A 22,717-nucleotide genomic window follows, 5' to 3' on the forward strand; every position below is an offset into this window, starting at 1 on the left:
CAGCCCGCCCGCTAGCTCATGCAGATGGGTCCGTCAGCTGCTGATAAATGCTAAACAATATTAACAATGTCCTTTTCACCAAACGAAGATTTGGTGAGCTATGCGCGGACCGCCTGCGAGCCATGCAAGAGGAGCAAGAGACGTTGTGATCGGGTTCTTCCAAGCTGCGAGCTGTGTAACAAGAAAGACGTACAATGCGTCTATGTGCGTCGGCGCCGTGCGCAGGACGTTATCCAGAAATCACATCATTCTGGACGGCACCAATCCCCTTCTACGGCGACTAGTAGGAGATCAATGATCATCAGCCGTGAGTCTTCCGAGAGCAATGGAAACAGCGAAACTCCCTCGTGTACCTTGTCGAGCGCCTACGTCTCTCGCGCGCACGGAGGCTCAGATGCTGCAGCCGCCATCTACTTCATTGCCCCTGACATCTTCCATCAAGCAAGGCTTGACCTTCCACGACCTCAGCTCTCCCTCATTCACAGGCCACATGATGCCTCGGACATTCACAAAATATCCTCTACGTACTTTGAAACGGTGCATTGGTGGATGCCCATAGTTTCAAGGAAGGGTTTCTTTGCCAAGCTCCTCAACCCTCTCCAACACAGCCGAGCCGAGCTCTGCTTACTTGTAACGGCGATGAAGCTCATATGCTCCCAGGCCCACATGCCCACCCCCGGAAACGATGCAAATAATATCGTGGCATATAAGAGAGCGAAGCAGATGTATTTTGAAATGGAGACGTCGGGAAACTTGTCGCTTCGAGTTTTACAGGCAGGCATATTGATTGCTCTCTACGAGACTGGCCATGCGATATACCCAGCTGCTTATCTGTCCGTTGGTGCGTGCGTGCGGTATGGCATCGCGCTCGGAATTGATAAACTATTGCTGGAATCGGATGGTGCTCATGACGGACTGCAGATGTATACTCAAACGGAAGTCGAAGAACAGAGACGAGTTTGGTGGGCATTATTGTTGTTGGACCGGTGAGTCGGGAAGCTTGTCCTGGTTTGTTGGGTTGCTAAGGCCATACCGCAGGTTCATGTGCCTTGCAAGTCCTGAAAGGACGCCATCCACGAGAATCCGACCTTCAATGATCTGTTACCGATTGATGACCAGAATTTTGATAGTGGAGTAAGAAACACTGAACGAAATCAGATCGTGAACGAAATGGAGTCTAACCTTGTTGATTGGTAGAATATCAAGCCCGGGGATCCATTTAGCATTTCCGCAGGCTTCAATCTCGAGATGGGCCTGTTCTCCAGATTGGCCCAGGCTACATATCTCCTCAGCCAAGCTATTGAGTTATTGGCCCCATCACATCCAGCCGGGTGTGCCGATCTCGAGCGGCAGATTACACAGCTGCGCCGCACAATTCACTCTCTCGTGAACATTTCCGATACCGAAGCTAGATTGCGCGATATTGAAACACACCCAGGTATCTGTCCACAATTATCAATATGTTATAGGTAGGGAAACCGGCCCAACACAGACAAAATACAATGATCTGATATCGGCAACAGTACCATATTACTCCTTCAAGAACGTCATTGGAAGATGATGGAAAACGTAATAAAGGCCAAGACGCAGCCATTTGAGGAGACTCTGGCCTCTCTAGACCGACTGTTTGGTTCTGCAGTGTATCTTCACGCCAACCCAACTGTCTTTAATCTTGAACGCATGGCTACACCTCTGTTTGCCCATGTTGTGTATCACGCTACGCGCTTTCTCATCAAATTGTGCAATGGCAAGCCTGATAAACAAATGCAGCAAAAGATTCATCTGTTCAAGGAATTATTACACAAGGCCTCCCAGAGGTGGCGAGTTGCAGGTATGTTTCTCACACTACTGTTCCTCTTTTCTATCTTTAAAAAAGCGATACATATTGACAGAACTACTAGCTGTGTATTTAAGCATTCTTGAAGCCGAAGAGGTTGCAGTCGTATCTAACTCAGCTTCTGACTTATTATTGGCGTAATAGTTTTCAGCTGGTAGACTTTATATTTTTTAAAGGGTCTTAGTCGCCTGCAAATTCCGCTGCTTTCTTCGCAATTCTCAGTATAATATTATTCAGAAACCATCCCCCACACGCAAATAATACTTTATCTTATTTACATCTTATTAAGGCAGCTGTGATAAATTGATATCATGAGAGCCCAGTAGATAATCGCGATCATTCTCTACCCAATCAATGCAAGGATCAAGCTTTCCCCAGTTAATTCTGCCCTGCCAGCGCTTCGGCAACAGAATCTTCTGGTTATTCCGGTACCATGGAGCCACAGCGACAGTAACAAGCATGATGCGTGTGTCATCCGTTCGGTTTGGCATGCCAGCGTGCCAAATGCGGATGTCACGGATAATGAGCGATCCCTTGGGAAGACTGGCTTGGATAGGGGGTCTCACTTTGCGACGCTCCTCTATGAGCTTATCGGCAAAGTCAATGGGGAGCCCAAGCTCTTTTGCGCGAGCTGCCTTTTTCTCATAGGCGATAGCTGGATCCGGGCCATCGTCTCCATGTCCGTTAATAGTGAGTGTCTCCAACGTGGGATCGTTGTGGGTGCCAAGCCAGAACTCGGTAGCTCCATTTTCCGGAGAAGTTGAAACCAGATTAATATTGACACAGAAGCCAAACGGCGTACGGGGATAACCACGAGACATATCAATGTGGACGGGCTGGCGGGCCTCAGCCTTAAATGCGGTATTGGCGCTGTAAAGGCGGACTTTGGGCTTGGGTCCCAACATATGCTGGAGAATCTCGGCGGCCCATGGGTTTGCAACAATGTCGTCGAAAATGTATCCCTCTTCTGGCACGGGCTCTTGTTGAAAATTGCGCGTCTCAGCGCTGAAGTTCACGTGAGCCTTCTGGCGAGCCTTGAGTTTCTCTGCATCTGCGACCATGCGTTCATTGAGGTGGTCAAGATGATCTGGGTTGACGGCGTTTTCGAGAACGACCAAACCATCCTGCTGCAGTGCCTCAAGAGCAGTCTGGAGATGGTAAGATGTAATTGACTTTGTGGCCAACTCTTCATCGCTCAATCTGATGATTGTTGGTTGCTCTGGTGTGACTGTCATTGTTGCTGATTTTAGTTCAATAATACTGAGTTTCTCCAATGGTGTGAAGCTGTGTTCGTAGGTATTGGCGTTTTCGATAAGAGTATGCAATTGAACATGCCGTTGAAGATGGTGGTGCTATTTTAACTTCACTTCTGCGCCTATCGGATTGTTCAGTGCCGAGGAACACACCTTCATAATCAACTGCCACTCCATGGTCGGAAATTTTCCTATTATGGTATTAGTACTTCCGAAGCAGTTGTGACTTTTCCGAATATGACAACTCCGCTCGCGTCGGCCAGAATATTGGCGGAGTAGACCTCCGACCCGGTCATACCACAGGATAGCAGCTCTTAAACATACTGTTTAGAGGAAAGCCTGTTTTATTAGGTGTTTACTCGATCAATAATTTCCACGATTGGGGCTCTGCTGAATCTTTCCGTAAACTAACCCCACCTGAACCTTTCAGAATTAGCGGCGGCTCAGGCTTGGATGTGTCTACCCATCGACATACTACCCGTGACTGACTTAGATTGTTTATTTGAGAACAATACATCACAGTTCAAAAATATCAAAAGCCGCAGTGTAAAACATGCTGGAATATCTTTTATGATAAATGTGATTACTACTTTGCTAACTTAGAGAAATAACAGCTATCATTGCAGAAATGCCAGATTAATCCTCGCATCCCGGCCTGATGCGTGGCTGATTCAGTACCTAGCATGTGATTGGCAGATGTTGCGCCAAGGCTACTGTTTCCCAATAATTACCCCTCCCCCTCCTTTCTTGAGAGAAAAAATGCTAGTAGCAAATTGCTGGTGTAACCCTTTATAATAAATAGTAGATCGAAATCTTAGTTTCTAGGGCTGCATATGCTTAGCTGATTTTCCGACTGATATCAAAAGGCCTTAGACTCGCCCAACATAACACGCAGCTGGCTGTCTTTTCCAGTTATTTTTCTGCTTTTCAAGATCCTCAAGATAGATTTCGGATATTCCAAGTTTCCCGAGTTTCAATGGCTACAATTCATACCCCGCCAACAGGCTATCCGGCAGAAATCACTGGTTATGTCGACCCGTGGATTGCCAGCCCCGGAAGCACAATTGATGTCAAAGTAAGTATGCCCGGCTTTTGTTACTACTGAATTTAATTTGACTACATATTGGCCTAAGCCTCGCACTACGTGGAGTCCATATAGTTATTTACCTCCGCTATGTTGGTCCAATCTGGGATAGCTGACACGTAGATCACCAGATATCATCCACAGAACCGGAGTTAAAATATCATGTTGCTCGGCTTGTTAGTGGTCCCCAAGGCACAGATACATCAGGGATGAAGCCGGAAATCATCAGTGCAATTCCTCCTGGTACATGTTCGGGACACTACCAAGTTGCTCAGTCAGGCTCTTATGCTCTCGTTCCTGAGAGGGATTACCAGGTCAGAAACGCCGGTATAGAATTTTCTGTTTATTTCCAATCGCATCTTCTTGCTGCAAAGCACACACAAACGCTTATCTCAACTCTCAATGTCTCAATCAAGACCGGATATGCGGCAGTTCTAACTGATGAGGGTGTTGAGTTCTGGGTAGGAACTGGCGCTACAGTTGATGTGATATCTACAGCATTCAAGCCAGAGCTGAAAAGATGGACTGAACTTCGCTTCAGCATTCGAGGGACGTCTTTTGAGTACGACATCATCCCAAAGCCTATTTTCACGGATATTCCCCAACCGCCGGCGAGAGGCAGCAGCACTCTTAGTGGGACGGCAGATATTGCCAGGCCTTGCGTCCTCACGCTTTCTGCTATGTTCGCAGAGTCACACACGAAAGCATCTCAAATTGCCACGAATTTCTTTAACGGCCGTCTCGATAGCCCTACAATGAAATCAGCTGGCCTTAGCAACCAGGTTTTGGCTCAATGGGACTTTTCACTCCAAATATCTACTGACAAAGTCATTGATGTGTCTGGAAATGGTACTGGAGCGGAAGGACGACTTATAAATGGTCCCACGAGAGCAGTGACTGGCCAAGATTGGGACGGGATGGAATCGGACTGGACGAAAGCCAAATATGGCTATGGAGCAATCCATTTCCATGAAGATGACCTTGATGATGCAAATTGGAGTACAGATTTCTCTATTTCTTTACCTCCAAATCTCAGGTCCGGCATCTACGCTGTAGAAATCGAGGCTGCCTCAGGGAAGGTAAAAGACACTATACCCTTTTATGTGCGGGCTACTATGGAGACAAGCAATGCACTTGGAGCAAGGGTTGCTTATATCATTTCTACATTCACTGTGGGTATAATGCAGTCCATTCTATGTCTATGAAGTAACAATCTCAATACTAATGGAGAATTCAAGTATCTAGCATATGCAAACGAGCATGTGTTTGACCGCGCACACCTCAAGGACACCGTCAACACTGTTTGGAAAGCGATACCAGATAAGCATGCCGAAAAGACGGCGAGGAGAAATGATCTAGGACTGTCGTGTTATGACATACACAACGACAAATCTGGAGTGATGTACTCCACGGCGAAGCGTCCAATTCTGAACATGCGCCCCGACTACATTAGCTGGAACTTCCACAGACCACGAGGCTTAAGTGCTGATTTATTGATGTTGGAATTCTTAGAGAAAAGCCAGATACCATACGATGTTGTATTTGACCACGATTTGCATACTTCGGGTGCAGCTGCCATAAGTCGGTATGGCACAATCATTACTGGTTCGCACCCAGAGTACCACACGAATGAAAGTCTAGGCGCATACGCAAACTACATCAGAGCCGGCGGCAATGTCATGTATCTTGGAGGCAATGGTTTCTACTGGAGCTGCGCTACCACAGCTGAAAACTTTCACAGAATCGAGATTCGACGAGGCGGAGAGGGAATTCGGTCGTTTACTTGTCCTGGAGGTGACCGTATCTTCAGCAGTAACGGACAGTCGGGACTCTTGTGGCGATCTCGAGGCCTGCCTGCAAATTGCCTATTTGGCGTGGGATGCTGTGCAGAAGGACCAGTATGTCTTCCTCTTTGCTGGCTGCAGTGAAACGAACTGACAACGTACTATAGGGCCCTGGAGTTGGATACAAGCAAACAGAAGCAGGAAAAAGTACTTCCTTTGCATGGATGTTTGCTGGTATCAGCGAAGATGAGGTTCTTGGAGAATACGGCTTTGGAGGAGGCGCGAGCGGCGATGAGATGGACAAATGCGACTACAAGATTGGAAGCCCATCCAACACAGTGGTTGTCGCAACAAGCATAGGCCATCCAGACAGATTTGGCATGTTTCCTGAGGACATTTCGTTCCCATTTCAAAACGTCCTCGGCACGCAGACTAAAGAAGTCAGGTCGGATGTCACGTATTATGAAACAAGCGGTGGAGGAGCTGTTTTCAGTGTTGGGAGCATCAATTGGCTCTGCTCGCTTGGATGGAATCACTTTGAGAACAATATTGCACGTCTTACGGGCAATGTGCTACAGGAATTTGTTCGAAGACATCAGTTGCTGGATTAGGGATTGTCAGCATTAGGAATGTAGGGTTATACTGCACATTGGCCGACTCAAAATAACCGGTTGAAAGTATCATTACTTGAAGATTCCAATCCTACTTTCAAGTGTTTGTTTCCCTTGTGGCTACGTATGTATAGCAGTATCGGCCTTTGATCTTGACAATGTCAATGATGCTTGTCCATGTCTTCTGAAATGTAATTCTTAAGGGACCTAGTATTCCGAGTCGACTTTAAACGCCAACCAACACCCTAATTCGTTGAGTTTTACTGCAAAGACAATGAACATATTATGTATATGCGCTCAAGTATTCATCTATGTGTTTTTGGATGTCTGTCCAACTGATGACGATTCAGCTTAGCAAGGATCTACTGCTGATTCTGAAACGAATGTATAGAATGAATCAGATACTCGAGATTTCGGTGCGCTCTCAGGATGCAGCTAGGCATGTTGTGCTAGATAGTTATTCCCGTTATGCAGCGTACATGTGGTGGGGGAATGAAGTGCAGAGCAATAAATTTGTAAATAACGAATGCGATGAAAAATGGAACCTTAAGTATAGCTAGTGTGTCTGTGTATGCGATATAGCTAAGTCCATGGAATCATGTTGCCAAATCTAGATCTTTAACCCTAATAACCCATGAAGTTTGTTCTCCATCTAAACTGGCCTCCCCGGTTTGCTCGTCATCAATTCCTCCAGGTAGATACTCTTTGAACCCTGTTTTCTGATAGAATTTATCCGCATTTATATTGTTAGCAGCTAAAACAAGGTGAACACCCTTGGTACATTCTGCGTTCAATTTCTCCAAAAATCGATGCATCAACAGTTTTCCATATCCTTTCTGTTGGTAATCGGGCAGCAAATTAATATGCAGGTGAGCAGGATACTGTTCGACTAACTGTGGGAAGGCTTTGTAATGGAGAGCCTCTCCCGGATCATGCAAGAGCTGTAGCATAGCAGTAGGAAGTTCCTCTCCAACCCATTTTGCTGGTCTATCCAAGCTTGGTTTGGGTAACTTAACAGAATCTAACGTTGGAAGATACTCTGCGTGGTATTTTGCTAAGAATTGCTCATTATTAGGAGTCCCTATAATGTAGCCAACCGCAGCTCCATTCCCAGAATCGAGAATAAAACAGTAATCGGGATGCAGATGAATGTATGGGGTAGCCCAGATGAAGGGAGCTATTGATATCATTGGTTCTTGACCCAAAGTCTCGTGCACCGTGTTACGGCACTATGGACAATATGTAAACACTCGATGCGAAAGAGAAAGAATAGATACCTACAATCGTCGGAACTGCTATTTTATCTTTGTTTGGATCATAATTGCGAACGAAGGGACGCATATTTATGGCAGATGCAAAAATGGACGTATAAGGCAACGAAGGAATTGATAGATAAGAACTGCGACCAAGGGTTGGTTGTACCAATGACACAAATCGTATGAAGAATGAGGGGTTATTTATATTTCAATCTTACTCCTGTCTCAACATCTTTTCCTATTTTGGCGAAACCGCTAGACTCTCATGGCTCCGACGCTGTGTAAAGGTGACAAGTGGAGATGAGAGATGATGTGACGGGGGAAGATGTCTTATTTAGTTTTGGACGTTTGGTAATAATCAGAGTCCCCCTTGCAATGTAACATTTGTCAACAGAAACTATTTAGTGAACATTATGAATTAAATTTTGATAGGACTAACCCTTGGAGTTACCAGTGATGAAGTAATCAACGTAGAATAAGACGTAGAGGTCGCGTGAAAGATGAAAGTAATAAGATATTTCTTGAACATTACAATACATCATCCGCTTAGTATTAATTCACTCGATCGTACATAGAAGTACATCTTCATTTATAGCTCTACCGGGTATTGTGTAGTCTCTATCTTCTCTGGATAATCCAGGCCGTTTTGCCTTCTGACTTGATCCATGACGTCCATCACAGCAATTGATTCTGATAGATCCGCATATCGCCCTTCTTTCCTTCCTTCAATAATTGCCAATGCCGCCTCATCGGCTTCCCAAAACATGCCGTACCCTTCACCTTCAGCATGTTTAGCCATAAAGCCATTGAACCATCCGCTCCCCTTTCCTGGCCCAGGTTGTGGCCACACTTTGTCCTCAACAGTGCCGTCGCGGAGGATAAGTTTTGTCTTAGTCGGTCGCCAAATTGGAGGCCAGACTTGAAGTTCGCCATTATCGCCTTGAACTCTTACAGCCGCTCCAGATGCCCCAGATTGAGTAATGTCACTATCGATCCGCATAGCAGTAGTTGCGATACCGTGAGCATCACCTTCTGGACGGGGAAATGTCAATAAGATCGATGTCATCTCATCAGTACCCGTGGAATATTTTCGCAGTGACGAAACGACTGTTGGGGGTGTTGGGCAAGCCTGGGTATGATAAAGGGTCTGAAATATCCACGTGAGGGAGTATATGCCTAAATCAAGTAACGCTCCGCCAGCAAGATCCGGATTCACCATGCGATGTTGACCGTCAGCCCAGCTAACTTCGGGATTTAGATTGGCAGAGTTATCTGCAGTTACACGTGTAACATTTCCAAGTCTCCCTGATGTTATTAAATCTCGAACGTAAATAGACAGAGGAAGATATCTTATCCATATTGCTTCCATCAGGAACAAATTTCTCTCTCTTGCCTTTTCAGCTAGTGCTCTTGCTTGAGCAGCATTCACTGTAAAAGCTTTCTCGCACAGAACGTTCTTGCCGGCTTCCAAACACAACATTGCGTTTTGGTAGTGGTGAGAGTGAGGAGTCGCAACATAGACTATATCAACTTCTGGATCGGCAACCAACTCCTTATAAGATCCATATCCTTTTGCCTCTAGAGGGGCCCCGACGTTCCTCAGGAAGTCAGTAGCCCGGCTGGCGCCAGAAGAGCTGGCGGCTGCCACAATCTTGTGAATGATCGAGGTTACATTTCTTGTCCTCGGATCAACAAGAAGATCGCGAGAAAACGTTTCGGCAATGGCTCCAGTTGCTATAAAATTTTGACTCTATCAGTCGCCTTATAATCGATATATCAAGCACCTGCTCGCTCGCTTACCAAGAATTCCCCATCGAACTGTTTTTGCCATCTTGACGATGACAATGAAATGGTCAATCACTCAGAAGCCTCCCAGCGCTTGCACATACGAAGAAGCTTTTATCATTGGTCTTCTCGTCATATAACATGCGGTATGTATTGCATCCTCTGTTAGCTCTGCAGAGTAGCCAAATTCGGTATGTTTAGCAGCCAGGCCTGTTCGGATTTCCATAAGGGGAAAACTGAAGAGCCAACCCCACGTTGCCATTGCCCCGTATTGACGGAGCCTGCGGCCCCGCGCCGTTTATGAGTGTTCCCTCGTCATACACGGAATACTCCCCACAGAGTGCGGGGGAGCTGGCTCAAACATTGAGCCAGGCCGCTCATATGGCATTTTTAGTAGCACGGAGTAATGGAACCTGCATGATGGGTGGCCGTTCTGATCAACGAGAAAAATTCCCAGTGAAAGCTTAGGTATTGCATAACTAGTTTCTTGTAGAAGGAAAGAAAAGAAAGATATGACAAGACGAATTTTTCCCGGCCGTGTTTCGGAGAATGCCAAAAATTGAGTCATTAGCCTACTTGCCTATGTAGTGATCAGTCAGCTGTATACAAATCCTAGCGCAATTTTTCTTTGAACACAGGAATTTACGCTTCTTCTACACATACATATGTCGAATTTCTTGTATGCTATCTTTTGCAAACTCAGCAATAGCACGACTTCCTCTTGTTTTTGGACCATTCTCTTTTCTACCCTCTCGAGTTAGATCTCGAATCTATAATAATGAACAGACTCGGTTTAATCGAACCTGATAAACTCGCTGCCGAGCAAAAGCCTCTTTATGAGACGCTAAGTGAATGCTCAACGAACATTCCGTCCGTCCTCCACATGCGTGCTGCCGCAGCAAATAATTTCTAATAAGTATACAGATTTGTCACTAAAAATCCCACTGGTGAACTTGTTGGAGCCTTTGCACTGCTTCTCCACAATCCTCCCTTCGGCGAGCTCTGGTTCAAGCTCGATCGTGCTGTCACTTCGCTGCCTTTGCCGCTTACTGTACGGGAGGTGGCTATATTGGTTGTTGCCTCCCGGGCTAAATGTGCATATGAATTGTACGCCCATACAGTGATGGCAGAGATTAGGGGCATCTCAAAGGAACAAGTGGAAGATCTCATCAATGGGAAATTCCCAGAATCGCTGGGTGAAGAAGAGAAGGTAGCCTGGGATGTTGCTAATGCGATGGGAAAGCCAGGCCCTCTGGTTCAAAGTCTTTGGGATTCAGGTGTAAAGCGTATTGGGAGAGATAATATGATGTCTCTCATTCATGTAATTGGATTTTATCAGTACATTTCTATCATTCTGAACGGCTTTGACGTCCAAGTCCCACAGGATAATTGACGAGCAAGATATGGAGGATAGATGGCAATATAATTCTATTTAGAAGTATGCATAATAGTGGCTCAGTGCTCACTTGCGTTGCCGTACGTTATCAGCTACCGTGCCTGTATATCACAATAGATGTCACAGCCGCTGAGAAACAATTGGGCTATTGACTCCTACTCTGGAATCGATCTGACGGTAGTAGTTGGATAGATGTCAGACGGAGATGGATCAGGCTGTAACAACACGTCAGTTTTAAAAAGTCTCACACTTTTTATCACCAGTTTTAAACAATTCATTTACTATTCTCAATTCCATATATAAATGTGTAAACATATGGTGAATCCCTTTTTATCGAAATGGAGTTTGTAGAGCTACTGAATACTACAATATATGATACCCAGCTATTGCCTTGAAGTAAGCGCTGCCAGTGCAGCTCCTTTTGCGGAAAACTTTCCATTGCTTCACGCATACATGTCTCGATAATCCCGGTTCCATTGTCAAACACCGGGTGGTGCATCCTCTTTCTTGATGTGGAGCTCATTGACTGTCCCATCACTAAACTTCACATCCTCTTCTTCCTCAGTATGACGCTTCACTTTCAACCAGACAACTGGGGCACCAATGATAAGTGCACCAATAACTAGTCCCCATGTTCCAGCAAATATATTCATATAAGGAGCCTTCAAAGCGTCAATACGCCACATAACTGTTTGACCGGCCGATTGAGCACATTTGTAAAACCCCACAAGTATAGCGAGCTTGCGGCTGTTATTACTCAGCGCTCCCAAAACCCAATAGATATAACTATAAGCCGTTTGTAAGCATATACATATCAATAAGAGAATATTGAATCTTACAGCTGCCACATTGCGTCAAAAGCACCGTAGCAAATGTACAAGACAAGCAAGGCACCATAGTTCGAATCCGTGAAATCAATCTTCTTGTCCCGACTGGCAGAGGCACGGTCATATGTACGCTGCCATACATAGCCACCACCCCAGACGGCCCATGATACGGCAAACAAGACAATAAGGCCAGCTCGAGCTCGGGTATGGCGTTGGAATCGCTGAGAATCAAGGGCACGGCCGCAACCCAAAGCCGCCAGGATTTGTGCAGACCAGTAACACAAAGAATTCAGTGATCGCGTTCGAATGTTGAACCGGGCGAGGTTGTAATCCTGTTGCGAGTCTATTAGCTTCATGCTGTGGTAGATGGTAGAGTGGTTCGATGAAAGCGGTAAAGGGCCTGTCAACTGACATTGAATTGATATGTATAAAACCAATTAGAAGCAACAAACATGGGAACCAGAGCCAGGATCCAAGGCGTAGTACGCATCACTTCCCATAGACCAATGAACTCTGATTTCCATGTCGGATGCTTCATCATGATCACCTTGGACCCATCGTTTCGAACAATTTGATCGGTATTGCAAAGAGCAAAATTGAGCAAAATTCCAGCGCCACTAAGAACTATGAACCCAATGTAGGTTCCGTCGCTAACAGATTCGCCGGTGGAATGCAAGTTTTGGATAAGAGGAACGAGACTTCCAATAGCTAGGGTGTATGTTAGCGACATGTTGAGGCATTAACAACTAGTCATGATTGCACTGACTTGCGCCCAGGTTGAATATCATCCAGAATATTCCAATGAAAGTGCCCTTGGTCTCTTCATCGGGGTAAGAAATCATAATGATACTCTGTGCTGACCAGAACAGTCCGGCACAAAAGCCGAGAATAGCTCCAGATGCAATGACAAACGGTGCATTTCCGGTATGGTTGAAACAGAGAAAGGAGGCCATGTAAAGAGTATACCTAGACGAACAAAAGTCAACAACCTTGTATCTTTCTCATAGAGAGTATTCAGCACTTACCCAGAACTACCTATAATCAAGGAAAGTCTGACTCCCAGTTTATTACAGATGGCTCCTGAAAAAAAGGCCACTACCGCAAAAGTTGCAAACAGAGCCACTGTTGCGTTATTCTGAACTGTCGGATCTAACTGACCGGCGCCTCCAAGACCATTCAGAGCATTGTACATTCCGGGACACCTATTTAGCGAAGTAAGGAATACGAAATGGTCAACAAGAGAGGATGAGACTTTGGGTGCTCCTTACAAGAAGAAGGTTGCTGCCACAAGGAGCAGCTGAGCAAAAGGGCTGGCATAATGAGGTGCTCTCCAATTTCCAATCTTGAGTTTGTAGTATCGCCACCCAAGAGGAAGGTCATCCATGGTTCCTTCGGTCTCCGTCGGAACAGGAGCCAATTCAGAACTCTTTTCATCTTTCTCAGACATTGTACGCAAATTTTACTTCTTTTCATGAGTGATGAAATGTTAAGATATCAGGAATGGACTGAGATCTTCCGAGTTCAGCTGAGGTGTATACCGCTTTATATGATAGCCACTAATCTGCCACAACTTCCCCAGATTCTCTTCCCCAGGATAAAAGGGAGTTGATCTGTGTGACAACGCGGCAAAGTTCCTAATCCAGCAACCCCGCAAAATTTGATGTGGATGGTGGATAACCCCTGCTCCAGGTGAGAATTTTAGGGGTTGAGATATCCCCTGTGTTCCATCCGAGAGAATGGTTATCGCAGCTAAGAACTTTGCTACAGATACCGCAGATAAGGATCCTGTCAAACCTAATCACTCATGCACAGCTATCTGTCAGTTTCTACGGAACATACGGCGATACAAATTGATCCAAACTAGCATCAAAAGGGAAACCGTAAGAGTTTGGAACCAAAACGGTGGAAGCTAGCGAATTGGGGGCATTTGATTAGACTTCAACCAACAACGCCCTAATCCCCACATACTTACGACTCCATTGAAGCAGGCCGTTGTTATAGTATGGAAAACAATTTGTCTACTTTCTTGACCTCTAATTTGTTTATGAACGTATGACCCTGTGAAGCAGTCGGACTTTGAGAATGTGCTTACGCGAACAATGTCTCCTCTCCCTCTTATCTCCCTCTTGAGCTTAGACAGCTATCCTGATTCATCTTATCAGAAATATAATGTTCTGAAAATGACTCGAAAGAAGACTCCATTTGACAGCCGACAAGCCACTCAGCGCCGTCCCAGCCTTTCCCCAGTCCGTAAAGACACCTTTTTGGCCGGTTCATGTCGTAGACGATCAACCCTTTTTACTCAGTTTCCTTAGAAGCCAAGGAAAGATCAGCTGGTATTTCCGCATACTCATTGGTTGTACATTTGTGGATGCTGAATGCTTCATGGCGTCTGCATTTACCTCGTTCATAAAATGCAAAAGGAGTATACTTACACTACTAAACTGTTCACATAACTTCACATAAGAAGCACATTACCACGTATGAAGTTGTGCAGTTAACTTTCAGTTTCAATTTATTATCTGCCTACGGCCTCGATATTCTCTATGAATAGCGACTTACCAACACAGTTGATCCTTCACCAGGTTAATCTGTGTTTCTCCGTAATGTAATAAATAAGCTGTTCTAGCAGCAGCTATATACAATATAATCACCGCATATCTGAGGGCTTGTTGCCACCACTAGGTATAAGGGTCAGTCTATTCGTACCTCCTTTTCTTGGTTCTCGCTTTACATGCTATTTGGTAATGCATCGGTGTTGAGTAATTCGCCACGCGTGCCTTGCCAGCATCTTTGTCACATGATTCAGCGCCAAATGTACGGGAAAGTGTGGAGTAGTTGTAACTAAGGCGTCTGAGGCGTGATATCGCAGGCTCCACCCTCGCACTAGAACGACATGCATGCGAGCGTGGCCTTCTTATGCTCAGCTATATACCTGATAAAGACAAACTTCCGGGGAATGACAACCCCTATTATTGCTTCTTATGCCATTACGTATTGAAGTTTCGCGGTCTTAAGGTCAACCATGGCAACCAGAATCAGCTCTAACAATGCCATAGGCCGCGGAAAGGGGAAGAGATGCAAGTCTGGATGCTGGACTTGCAGAGAAGCGGGGTACAAGTGTGACGAAGCAAAGCCTTTCTGTGGACGATGTGTGAGATTGAAGCGGTCTTGCCAGGGTTACGGACTGAGACTGAAGTGGCGTCATCATAAGGAGTCGAGGAGCAAGATCGACCCTCGACCGCCTCCTAACCACGCCTTTCACGATGCACAACTACCAGCGGAGAACAATGCGATGCAGTCTATCATCGCTTCATCATATACAGACTTTGCAACCTCATCGCCATCACTGGCTCTCCCCGCATCACCAGGGCTTTCTATATCCGGCAACTCCGTAATAGACAGCATTGCAACACCAACTGGATTCCAGTCTTGCGAATTGCCATCAACAATCAGTATTGTACCTCTGGGCGAGGATAGCCCACCAAGAAGCGTCTCAGACACATCCTTCCAACCAGATAATTATCCAGAAAAAGAGCAGTCATGTGCCGTGCAGCTCGAGCCTGCATTTTGGGCGTCTTATCTGTGTCTGGACGATTACCGCCTCCTTCACCATTTCAACACCGTTGTGTCTACTTTACTTTCTGTAACATCCAACGGCAATCCTTTTCAGAAGCATTTCGTTAGCATGGCCCTACAAAAGGGGCCACTGCAGTCTGTCATTCTCTCGGTGGCTGCAAGTCATCTGTCCGCAGTCTTGCCTCAAAAGGATACTAGAGTCGTTTCTGATAAGCATCACCGCTTCGCCATCCAGTCACTGTCTTCAGCGCTGGTAGATCCCGTCGAACGGCTCTCCGATACAACGCTTGCGGCTATCCTCATGCTGCAAATCAGGCGTCAATTCGTGGATCAAGTGGTTGAAGCAGATGATTGCCACCTCTCAGCAGCAAGAGAACTTATTCAGCTGCGTGGAGGTCCATCGGCCATGTCCGCATCATGTTCGAAATTCCTCCTTGGGCTTTTCAATTACCATGATATACTTGGCTCCATTGCTCACTCAAGGGCTCCCTTCATTTTTAAACAACACGGTTATGATACCATAGCATCGCTTCTGGGAGAGGCATCCAGCATCCTTCACATTGCATCAGGCATCAGCGTATTGCAGCCAATGAAGAATGGCACGATGAAAGCCTCAGAAGCCGACATCCAATCATTAGTACAGACGCTGGAGCTTCAGCTCGAGACATGGCGCGTGCCCGCTGAAGCTGCTGAAGATGCAGATGTTGCCAACACGGCTGCTGCATATCAAGCTGCCGCATCGATTTATCTATTCCGAGTGGCCTATAATATTGGCGCACCTCATCCACGGACGCTGCACCGTGTTCATTTATGCTTGGATGCACTATCAAAGGTACCCGTGACATCGCCATTAGTTTCAATGCACGTTTGGCCTCTGTTTACAGGAGGATGTGAAGCTATTGATCCACAAGACAGGCAGTTTGCTATTCACCGATTTGACGAGATGTACAACCACCGAGGCATGTACTCACTTATTCGTGTTCGAGAAGCCATGGAGACGGTATGGAAATGCAAGGATTTGGAAGGAGGCGATAATAGACCGGATCTTATGGTTAAATTGGGATGTCTTGAAGCCTTGGGCTACTTAGGTCTCAGTGTTGACCTGGTCTAGCATTGCTGCCGTGTGGCAAACATGTGCTTTTAGAATATCTCGCAGAGCATCCCGTATTGCTTCAAGATGGTATGCCTATAGGGCTTTGTAGATAAGACTTCCAGTATGAAAAGAATGTAAATCACTATGAAATATAAGAAGCGTAATATAATGAAATTGATAAATATCCACAAAGCAGTACATAGAAGCTTGGCGACTCTATAGGGTGAGTAAAAGCAGCAACTTCGGTCTACTTCGTGATGTTAAAACATATATCATTAAACTAATAAAATCCAAATGCTAGGCCACAGCAACTGTATTCCAATTAGTTCCCCTAAGTCATATTGTAAACTATAATCCAAATGACCTCATGGGTACTACATAGTGTTTTTATTAGGCGCATAGTGTCACTATGCTTGAACTAACGATTATTCTGCCTTGTGAAATCATTTGTATGTTCATATATGTTCTCTACTAAAAAAAACGGTATTCAACTTTAGTGAAACCATTGTAAAATAATACTACAATTGTGCTGCCAAAAATACATCTGTAATGGATTGGTCCCAAGGGGGCAATATTAGTAGCTGTACCGCTACCGCCAAGTCTTATAGGCGCTATTTCAAGCCAGGCACATGGACGAGCGGAACAAGGTAATCGGATCCCCCCTGATCTGTAAACTAGCTATATGGGGCCTTCTAGATACTATCCAGTCATTCCAATCAAGCTTGGCAAATCCGGGATATTTCACAATAGCAGATAGGTATCTTACCGTGTAAGCGTTTTCGATATACCAGTATAATAATAATACAACGATACATAGTATGACATTGAAGAAAACGTAAATGTTTACAGCGACATGATCTTGTATAATTTGATCATACGTTCTAATATGAGCTGGAATAAATAACAAGATTTGAAGCTTTGTTATAAACGAATTGCCACATTATGTGGATAGAGCGGTAAAAGTGCAGAAGAAGCCCCACATTCTGGTGAGAAGAACAATTTCTCTAAACAGCAGTTCCGCTCAAAATTCTCTGTAAGCGGAAGTCCGCCAGAACAGTATCTAGGAATTTGGTATCAAGCCATGCTCACTTCTGAAAAAAAAAAAAGCTCACTGAAATTTATTCGGGCGTGTATATCAGCCTTGATTATGAGTTCATAGCTATCTTTGGTCCATAAGGATTCATGGCCCGTAACTCCGATCATCGGATAAGCCACCTGAGCATGACGATTGTATTGGAAACCTTCATCTAACTTGTGGTATCTATGGACGTAGAGATAAGCATCATAACTCTACGTTGCATTATTTTTTTACTGCAGCTAAGAGAAAATTTCCCTCCTCGTTCAGCTCGTCGAGATAAGCAACAATTGGAACTCCTGATATTCCCCTTGTTATCGACTGGCGGCTGAACTATGATACGATTCGTAGCTGCCAATTCCAGTACCATCGGCCAGAAGCGTCAGCAGGTTTCTCGAGCATGCAATAGATGTAGAACCCGGAAGAAGCGATGCCAACACGCGCAAAAGCCGATAAGGGAACTTGAATCACAGAGGCCCGTAGGCAAGCGCGATGGACGACTTGACGAGCCTATCGCCGATCATCTCTCTTCCTCAGCTAGCTCTTTAAGCACCGCTGCAGAGCCATATCAACTCCGCCTTCAAGCGCCTCTACATTCAGACACAGAAAGCCCCACAAAGAAGCACAACAGTGAGGGTACTTCACAACTCGAGAGACGCGGTTTTCGCTTCGTTGGCGACTTAAATCCCGAAAGAGCATTTATCGCCATCGATAACCCGCAATGCACGATTGAGATTGCCTCGTATGACAGCGTCGGAATATGGCTTGCCGACAAGGCCAACTACAAAGACGTCCAGAACAATGAAGCTTTGGCACAAAATTTGGTTGATTCGAGTCTTTTCGCAGCATTGACTCAGTTAAGCAGAAAAGTTCTTTCCACAATTATAAGAGAAGAGTGCTTGGCTATGCTTCCGCCGCCAGAAGCCGTTCAAGATTTGACGTCAATTTATTTCAAAAAATTCCATCCCATTTTCCCAATACTGAACGAAACTATTTTCCGAAATCTCGAGCGAACGGAGAAAGCGCATATTTTGCTACAACAAGGAATATGTCTAGTAGCATCTTTGGCTCCGTCTGCGAAAAGACATCTTGTCCTACCGGATTCCGAAACGCTCATGCCACATCGAGAGTTTGGACGTCGCATACAATCAGCCATGAGAATTTCTATAGAAGCTGGCATAGTCATGGACAAGATAATTCTCATACAGGCTTTCAGTCTGTTGTGGATGTTCAGCGACGGTCCTGATGGACGTGACGTCTCGTCCATGATGTGCGCCAAAGCAGTGCAGTGTGTGCAGTCACTTGGCCTCCATTTATATAGAAAGGGGAGCCAGAAGGAAGGCCATTACGAGAGAACGATGTTGTGCTGTGTTTGGGCTATTGATAGGCTAAATGCTGCCTTCAATGGCGTGCCCGTATTGATGCAAGAGCGAGATTTCGGGATGGATCTCACCGAGTGTTTCGATCTTCAAGTGCCTGGCTGTCGGCTCTTCCTATATGTAATTTCTTGGCTAGACAAAGTCATTAACATATACCGGCCTACTGCAGGTGTAGACAGCGCCAAATCCGGAATGATATTCACCTCCTTTGACGACCTTTTACAGCAATCTGATTCGCTTCATATTGCGACACCCTTGCTCGGTAAGTGGAGTATATCGTTTCACAACGTTGAAGTAAAACACCCTTCCTTGGCACCCAAAAGCATCATACCCAGCTGTGTCTGTCTATTGACTAACACTCAGAGTGACAGCAACAATCGAAATGCTCTATCACGCCATTGTAATGCTTTCATGTCGACCCCGTCAGACAGGTGATGCAGCAGAAGACCCATCATCTCTGCGGTCGCTCCGTGAACTATCAGCAGAAAGAATAACGTCCATTTACTACGATAAAAGTGTCGGCCAATTGACTTATTTCCCATTTGTGCCATATGCCGTATCACTCTCATTGAGTATGGCTTGCGCCGAGATGCGACACGCAAAAGTCCCGATGTTCCGACTTCGTGCCTACGAGAAGGTACGAATAAACTGCGATATCCTAGAGCGACTAGGCGAGATATTTTATTTTGCTGGACTGATGTCCGATATGGGGAAATCAGCACTGGATCAGAACGAACGGCTCTACCAAAACACGGTAGAAAATGGGCAACAAAACTACACCGCGTCAAATAATCGTTCGGCCGCTCTTATGGAAAGGACTGACACGTCGGGTAAGTGACAACTGGCGGGTTTGCTGCAGGGGCGGAGTGCTAAAACCTGTATACAGATCATCCAAAGTCGATGTCTTCCATAGCTCGACATTTTGGAGGAGACAACTACGTGAATGGGTCGCTCTCTTCTCCGCTACAGTTTGGATCAATCGATTTTATGGACATCCCATATCTAGATGCATTTGGGTTGTTTGATCCCAGCTTTGGCCTTGAGGGAATCGATACCTATTTATAAGGTAGCCTGGATTCATCCTCCCCGGCAAACTGCCAGCAGTGTCCATAAAACATTTGACTGTTGACAATGTTCTTTGTATTGGCATATTATATTATTCCGCCAAAGCCAATTATTATTAGGAAAATTGAAACAAGAACGCAGACAGTGTCTTTCTTGGAACAATTCAATTAGAAATACAGACTATTGAACCGTTATTCGGGAAACATATAGTATAGGTACCGTTATCGGCAACATTTATCTGAAGGATGTTATAGAGGGATGTGAGAATGCACTTTTAATGCTAGTGAATCAGGCAGGTGGGAATATAACGCTTCCTTTAGCGATCCTACAGTTAATGATGATGGTAGTGTCCTAAATCAGCCCCTCACCATATTTCGCTCTCAATAGTACAGTCCGTCACTCTATATTCCCAAAGAATATACAGAAGATAAACAGCTGTCAATAGCATTTAGGATCCTGGAGTTATGAGACACAAACACGACATCGAAGACCATTTTTGGGGGGCGACCCAAAAGGAAACCCACAAATGACCTCGTTGAGGTTTAGGGTAACTAAACGGCAATATGAAGCAGTGAGTTATCTAAACCAAAGCCAATGAGTAATTATATTTAATATCTACCCATAGTATTTGGCTTATGCGAAAAATTTTACTCAACAGATCCAATAACAGCCCAGATTCGGACGAAAGGAACATGCAATCCATGATGGTCACGGTCCTTCACATTGAATGAGATTTGGCTCAAATCGATTTGCCGTTTTTCCAATTTAGCCTCTGCCGTCTTACCAGTTTCAGGTCATCCGACACTAAAGTCGGACTGCTCGATTCGATACTCCGCTTCTCGCCTCCATTCTGTTTCTACTATGGACGCGGCTGGAAGTATTCAGAGCACTGGGTACTATAATAAATAAGGGTCCTTTAATAAGTCGTAGAAGTAAGTATGAAGCATTGCAGTCAGTTGGCCCAATATACTCCAGCATTGCATATTTACATTGTATCATCATCGATTCCAATAATCCAAAGAAAATGCTGGTCCTTGCCATATCCGTACTTTTCATACTTTATCTTTTCATCCAGCCCCTTGTCGTCTATCTCATCGACCCCAAAGGGCTGCGTCAATTCCCATCACCGTCAGTGGCAGGGCTCACCTCATTCTGGCGAATCTTTCACAGCCTCCAATACAAACACTACCAAGCTATTCATGATGCGCACGTGAAACTTGGCACGCATGTGCGTATTGCGCCAAACCACATTTCCATTTCAGACCCCGCAGCCATGAATGACATTTACGGCCATGGTGCTGGCCTCTTGAAGGATCCCTGGTATGATGGTGGTGCCGGAGAGTTTCGACACATGGCCGATGCTCGAATCAAAACAGAGCACCAAGCGAAGCGAAAGAAGCTGGCCCATGTCTTTGCGCAAAAGAATATTGAGAGTCTGGAGCCCGTTATTCTCGATGCAACGGCTACGCTTGTCTCCCAAATCGATAAGCACATTGCTCAGAGCAAGGCCATTAATATTCGGAGATATCTCAACTATTATACCATTGATTTATTTGCCGAGCTGCTCTATGGACGTTCGCTGGGATGCCTTGAACGTGGCGATGATATAGTGGAAGCACAGACAAAAGATGCCAAAGTTTATAAAGCGCACATGATTAGATCCCTTCACGATGCAACACACATGAATACCATTTTGGGATACGAAGCAAATCTGCTGCCCCTGACAAAGACGCTCTTTGCTCGCCACCCGTATATGAAAGCTGGTGCAAATTGGGACAACATCATTTACCACAGCACAACGAAACGACTTCAAGATGCAGAGTCTGGAGAGGAAAAGAAGGACCTGTTCTCCAATCTGCTTCGCAACAACAAAGGAGAAAGCCTTGACCTCCCAATGGGCGAAATCTTGGCTGAATGCTCTGTTATGATGAACGCTGGAACAGATACTACTACCGCGGCCCTAACAAATACCATTTTCCTCCTGTATAAACATCCCCGCGTTCTCGCGAAGCTACGCCAAGAGTTAGATAGCGCTATTGGTTCATCGGCCAACGTTCCCAACTATGCATCCGTGTCTTCTCTCCCATACTTGCGTGCCTGCATTGAAGAGTCGCTGCGCATTCGCCCTGCTTCATCATATGGTCTTCCACGAGTTGTTCCCGATGGCGGACGTGTTATTGCCGGGCAATATATCCGCGAGGGTGTGACCGTCTCTGTCCCGACATACACTCTACTTCGCAATACAGACTGCTTCAAGGACGCAGAGTCGTTTAATCCCGATAGGTGGATTGAATCAGACAAAGCCACAAGAGATAGGATGAACACTGCCCATTTTCCATTCAGTGTTGGCCCTAGGGCATGTATCGGGAGGAATATTGCCTATTTCGAGCAGCTGTTAGTTATCTCATCTATTGTCAGGTTTTTCGATTTCACATTTGTGGACGGAAAGTCGCAAGAGCTCGCCACTTTGGAGAGATTCAATTCGAATCCGGGAGAGCTGCGTTTATGGCCATTTAGGCGGACAGTGTAAAGAGAAGCTAGAATAAGTAATGTAGTTATATAGTAAGCATTCTAGTAATAAAGGGACTGTTTTCTTCAGTAGAAAGATATAGAGTTTTATTACTGTGTTGGTAAAATGCTATAGGTGTGAATAAGGATGGATCGACCGGGGAGAAAAGAGCAGGTTTTTATCC

General features: G+C 45.4%; 9 protein-coding genes across 9 annotated transcripts; 6 read left to right on the top strand and 3 right to left on the bottom strand.

Moving 5' to 3' along the window:
- Positions 1-66: 66 nt before the first annotated feature.
- V8C40DRAFT_262170 (uncharacterized protein) lies at positions 67-1,978 on the top strand (the record flags this gene model as incomplete). The annotated part of the gene is made up of 6 exons (XM_083219343.1): positions 67-841; positions 922-986; positions 1,066-1,134; positions 1,198-1,469; positions 1,524-1,831; positions 1,902-1,978. 6 exons carry the CDS (start codon positions 67-69, stop codon positions 1,976-1,978), a joined length of 1,566 nt encoding a protein of 521 aa, XP_083078554.1.
- Positions 1,888-3,256, bottom strand: V8C40DRAFT_234560 (phytanoyl-CoA dioxygenase family protein). The gene has a single exon (XM_083213651.1). The coding sequence runs from the start codon at positions 3,070-3,072 to the stop codon at positions 2,122-2,124; it is 951 nt and encodes a 316-aa protein (XP_083078555.1). The 5' UTR covers positions 3,073-3,256; the 3' UTR covers positions 1,888-2,121.
- Positions 3,257-3,916: 660 nt separating this feature from the next.
- V8C40DRAFT_234562 (N,N-dimethylformamidase beta subunit family domain-containing protein) lies at positions 3,917-6,627 on the top strand. The gene is made up of 4 exons (XM_083213652.1): positions 3,917-4,165; positions 4,306-5,346; positions 5,413-6,072; positions 6,126-6,627. Exons 1-4 carry the CDS (start codon positions 4,067-4,069, stop codon positions 6,567-6,569), a joined length of 2,244 nt encoding a protein of 747 aa, XP_083078556.1. The 5' UTR covers positions 3,917-4,066; the 3' UTR covers positions 6,570-6,627.
- Positions 6,628-8,414: 1,787 nt separating this feature from the next.
- Positions 8,415-9,684, bottom strand: V8C40DRAFT_282922 (Gfo/Idh/MocA family protein; the record flags this gene model as incomplete). Its single annotated transcript, XM_083221871.1, has 2 exons — positions 9,626-9,684; positions 8,415-9,559 (listed from the first exon to the last, which is right to left on the bottom strand). The coding sequence occupies exons 1-2, from the start codon at positions 9,654-9,656 to the stop codon at positions 8,415-8,417; spliced, it is 1,176 nt and encodes a 391-aa protein (XP_083078557.1). The 5' UTR covers positions 9,657-9,684.
- A 527-nt stretch (positions 9,685-10,211) lies between these two features.
- V8C40DRAFT_234565 (carboxymuconolactone decarboxylase family protein) lies at positions 10,212-11,064 on the top strand. The gene is made up of 2 exons (XM_083213653.1): positions 10,212-10,480; positions 10,535-11,064. The coding sequence occupies exons 1-2, from the start codon at positions 10,389-10,391 to the stop codon at positions 11,001-11,003; spliced, it is 561 nt and encodes a 186-aa protein (XP_083078558.1). The 5' UTR covers positions 10,212-10,388; the 3' UTR covers positions 11,004-11,064.
- Positions 11,065-11,485: 421 nt separating this feature from the next.
- V8C40DRAFT_282925 (major facilitator superfamily domain-containing protein) lies at positions 11,486-13,396 on the bottom strand (the record flags this gene model as incomplete). The annotated part of the gene is made up of 6 exons (XM_083221872.1): positions 13,102-13,396; positions 12,859-13,035; positions 12,600-12,799; positions 12,246-12,541; positions 11,846-12,165; positions 11,486-11,792 (listed from the first exon to the last, which is right to left on the bottom strand). Exons 1-6 carry the CDS (start codon positions 13,278-13,280, stop codon positions 11,486-11,488), a joined length of 1,479 nt encoding a protein of 492 aa, XP_083078559.1. The 5' UTR covers positions 13,281-13,396.
- A 1,325-nt stretch (positions 13,397-14,721) lies between these two features.
- Positions 14,722-16,679, top strand: V8C40DRAFT_234567 (Zn(II)2Cys6 transcription factor). The gene has a single exon (XM_083213654.1). The coding sequence runs from the start codon at positions 14,859-14,861 to the stop codon at positions 16,521-16,523; it is 1,665 nt and encodes a 554-aa protein (XP_083078560.1). The 5' UTR covers positions 14,722-14,858; the 3' UTR covers positions 16,524-16,679.
- Positions 16,680-17,589: 910 nt separating this feature from the next.
- Positions 17,590-20,107, top strand: V8C40DRAFT_234569 (fungal specific transcription factor domain-containing protein). Its single transcript, XM_083213655.1, has 3 exons — positions 17,590-19,221; positions 19,331-19,789; positions 19,846-20,107. The coding sequence occupies exons 1-3, from the start codon at positions 17,916-17,918 to the stop codon at positions 20,022-20,024; spliced, it is 1,944 nt and encodes a 647-aa protein (XP_083078561.1). The 5' UTR covers positions 17,590-17,915; the 3' UTR covers positions 20,025-20,107.
- An 878-nt stretch (positions 20,108-20,985) lies between these two features.
- On the top strand, positions 20,986-22,554 carry V8C40DRAFT_282927 (cytochrome P450; the record flags this gene model as incomplete). Its single annotated transcript, XM_083221873.1, has 1 exon — positions 20,986-22,554. The coding sequence occupies exon 1, from the start codon at positions 21,049-21,051 to the stop codon at positions 22,552-22,554; it is 1,506 nt and encodes a 501-aa protein (XP_083078562.1). The 5' UTR covers positions 20,986-21,048.
- Positions 22,555-22,717: the final 163 nt, after the last annotated feature.

This window comes from Trichoderma camerunense (assembly GCF_050948025.1).
Source record: "Trichoderma camerunense strain CBS 138272 chromosome Unknown V8C40scaffold_2, whole genome shotgun sequence".
NCBI lineage: Eukaryota > Fungi > Ascomycota > Sordariomycetes > Hypocreales > Hypocreaceae > Trichoderma > Trichoderma camerunense.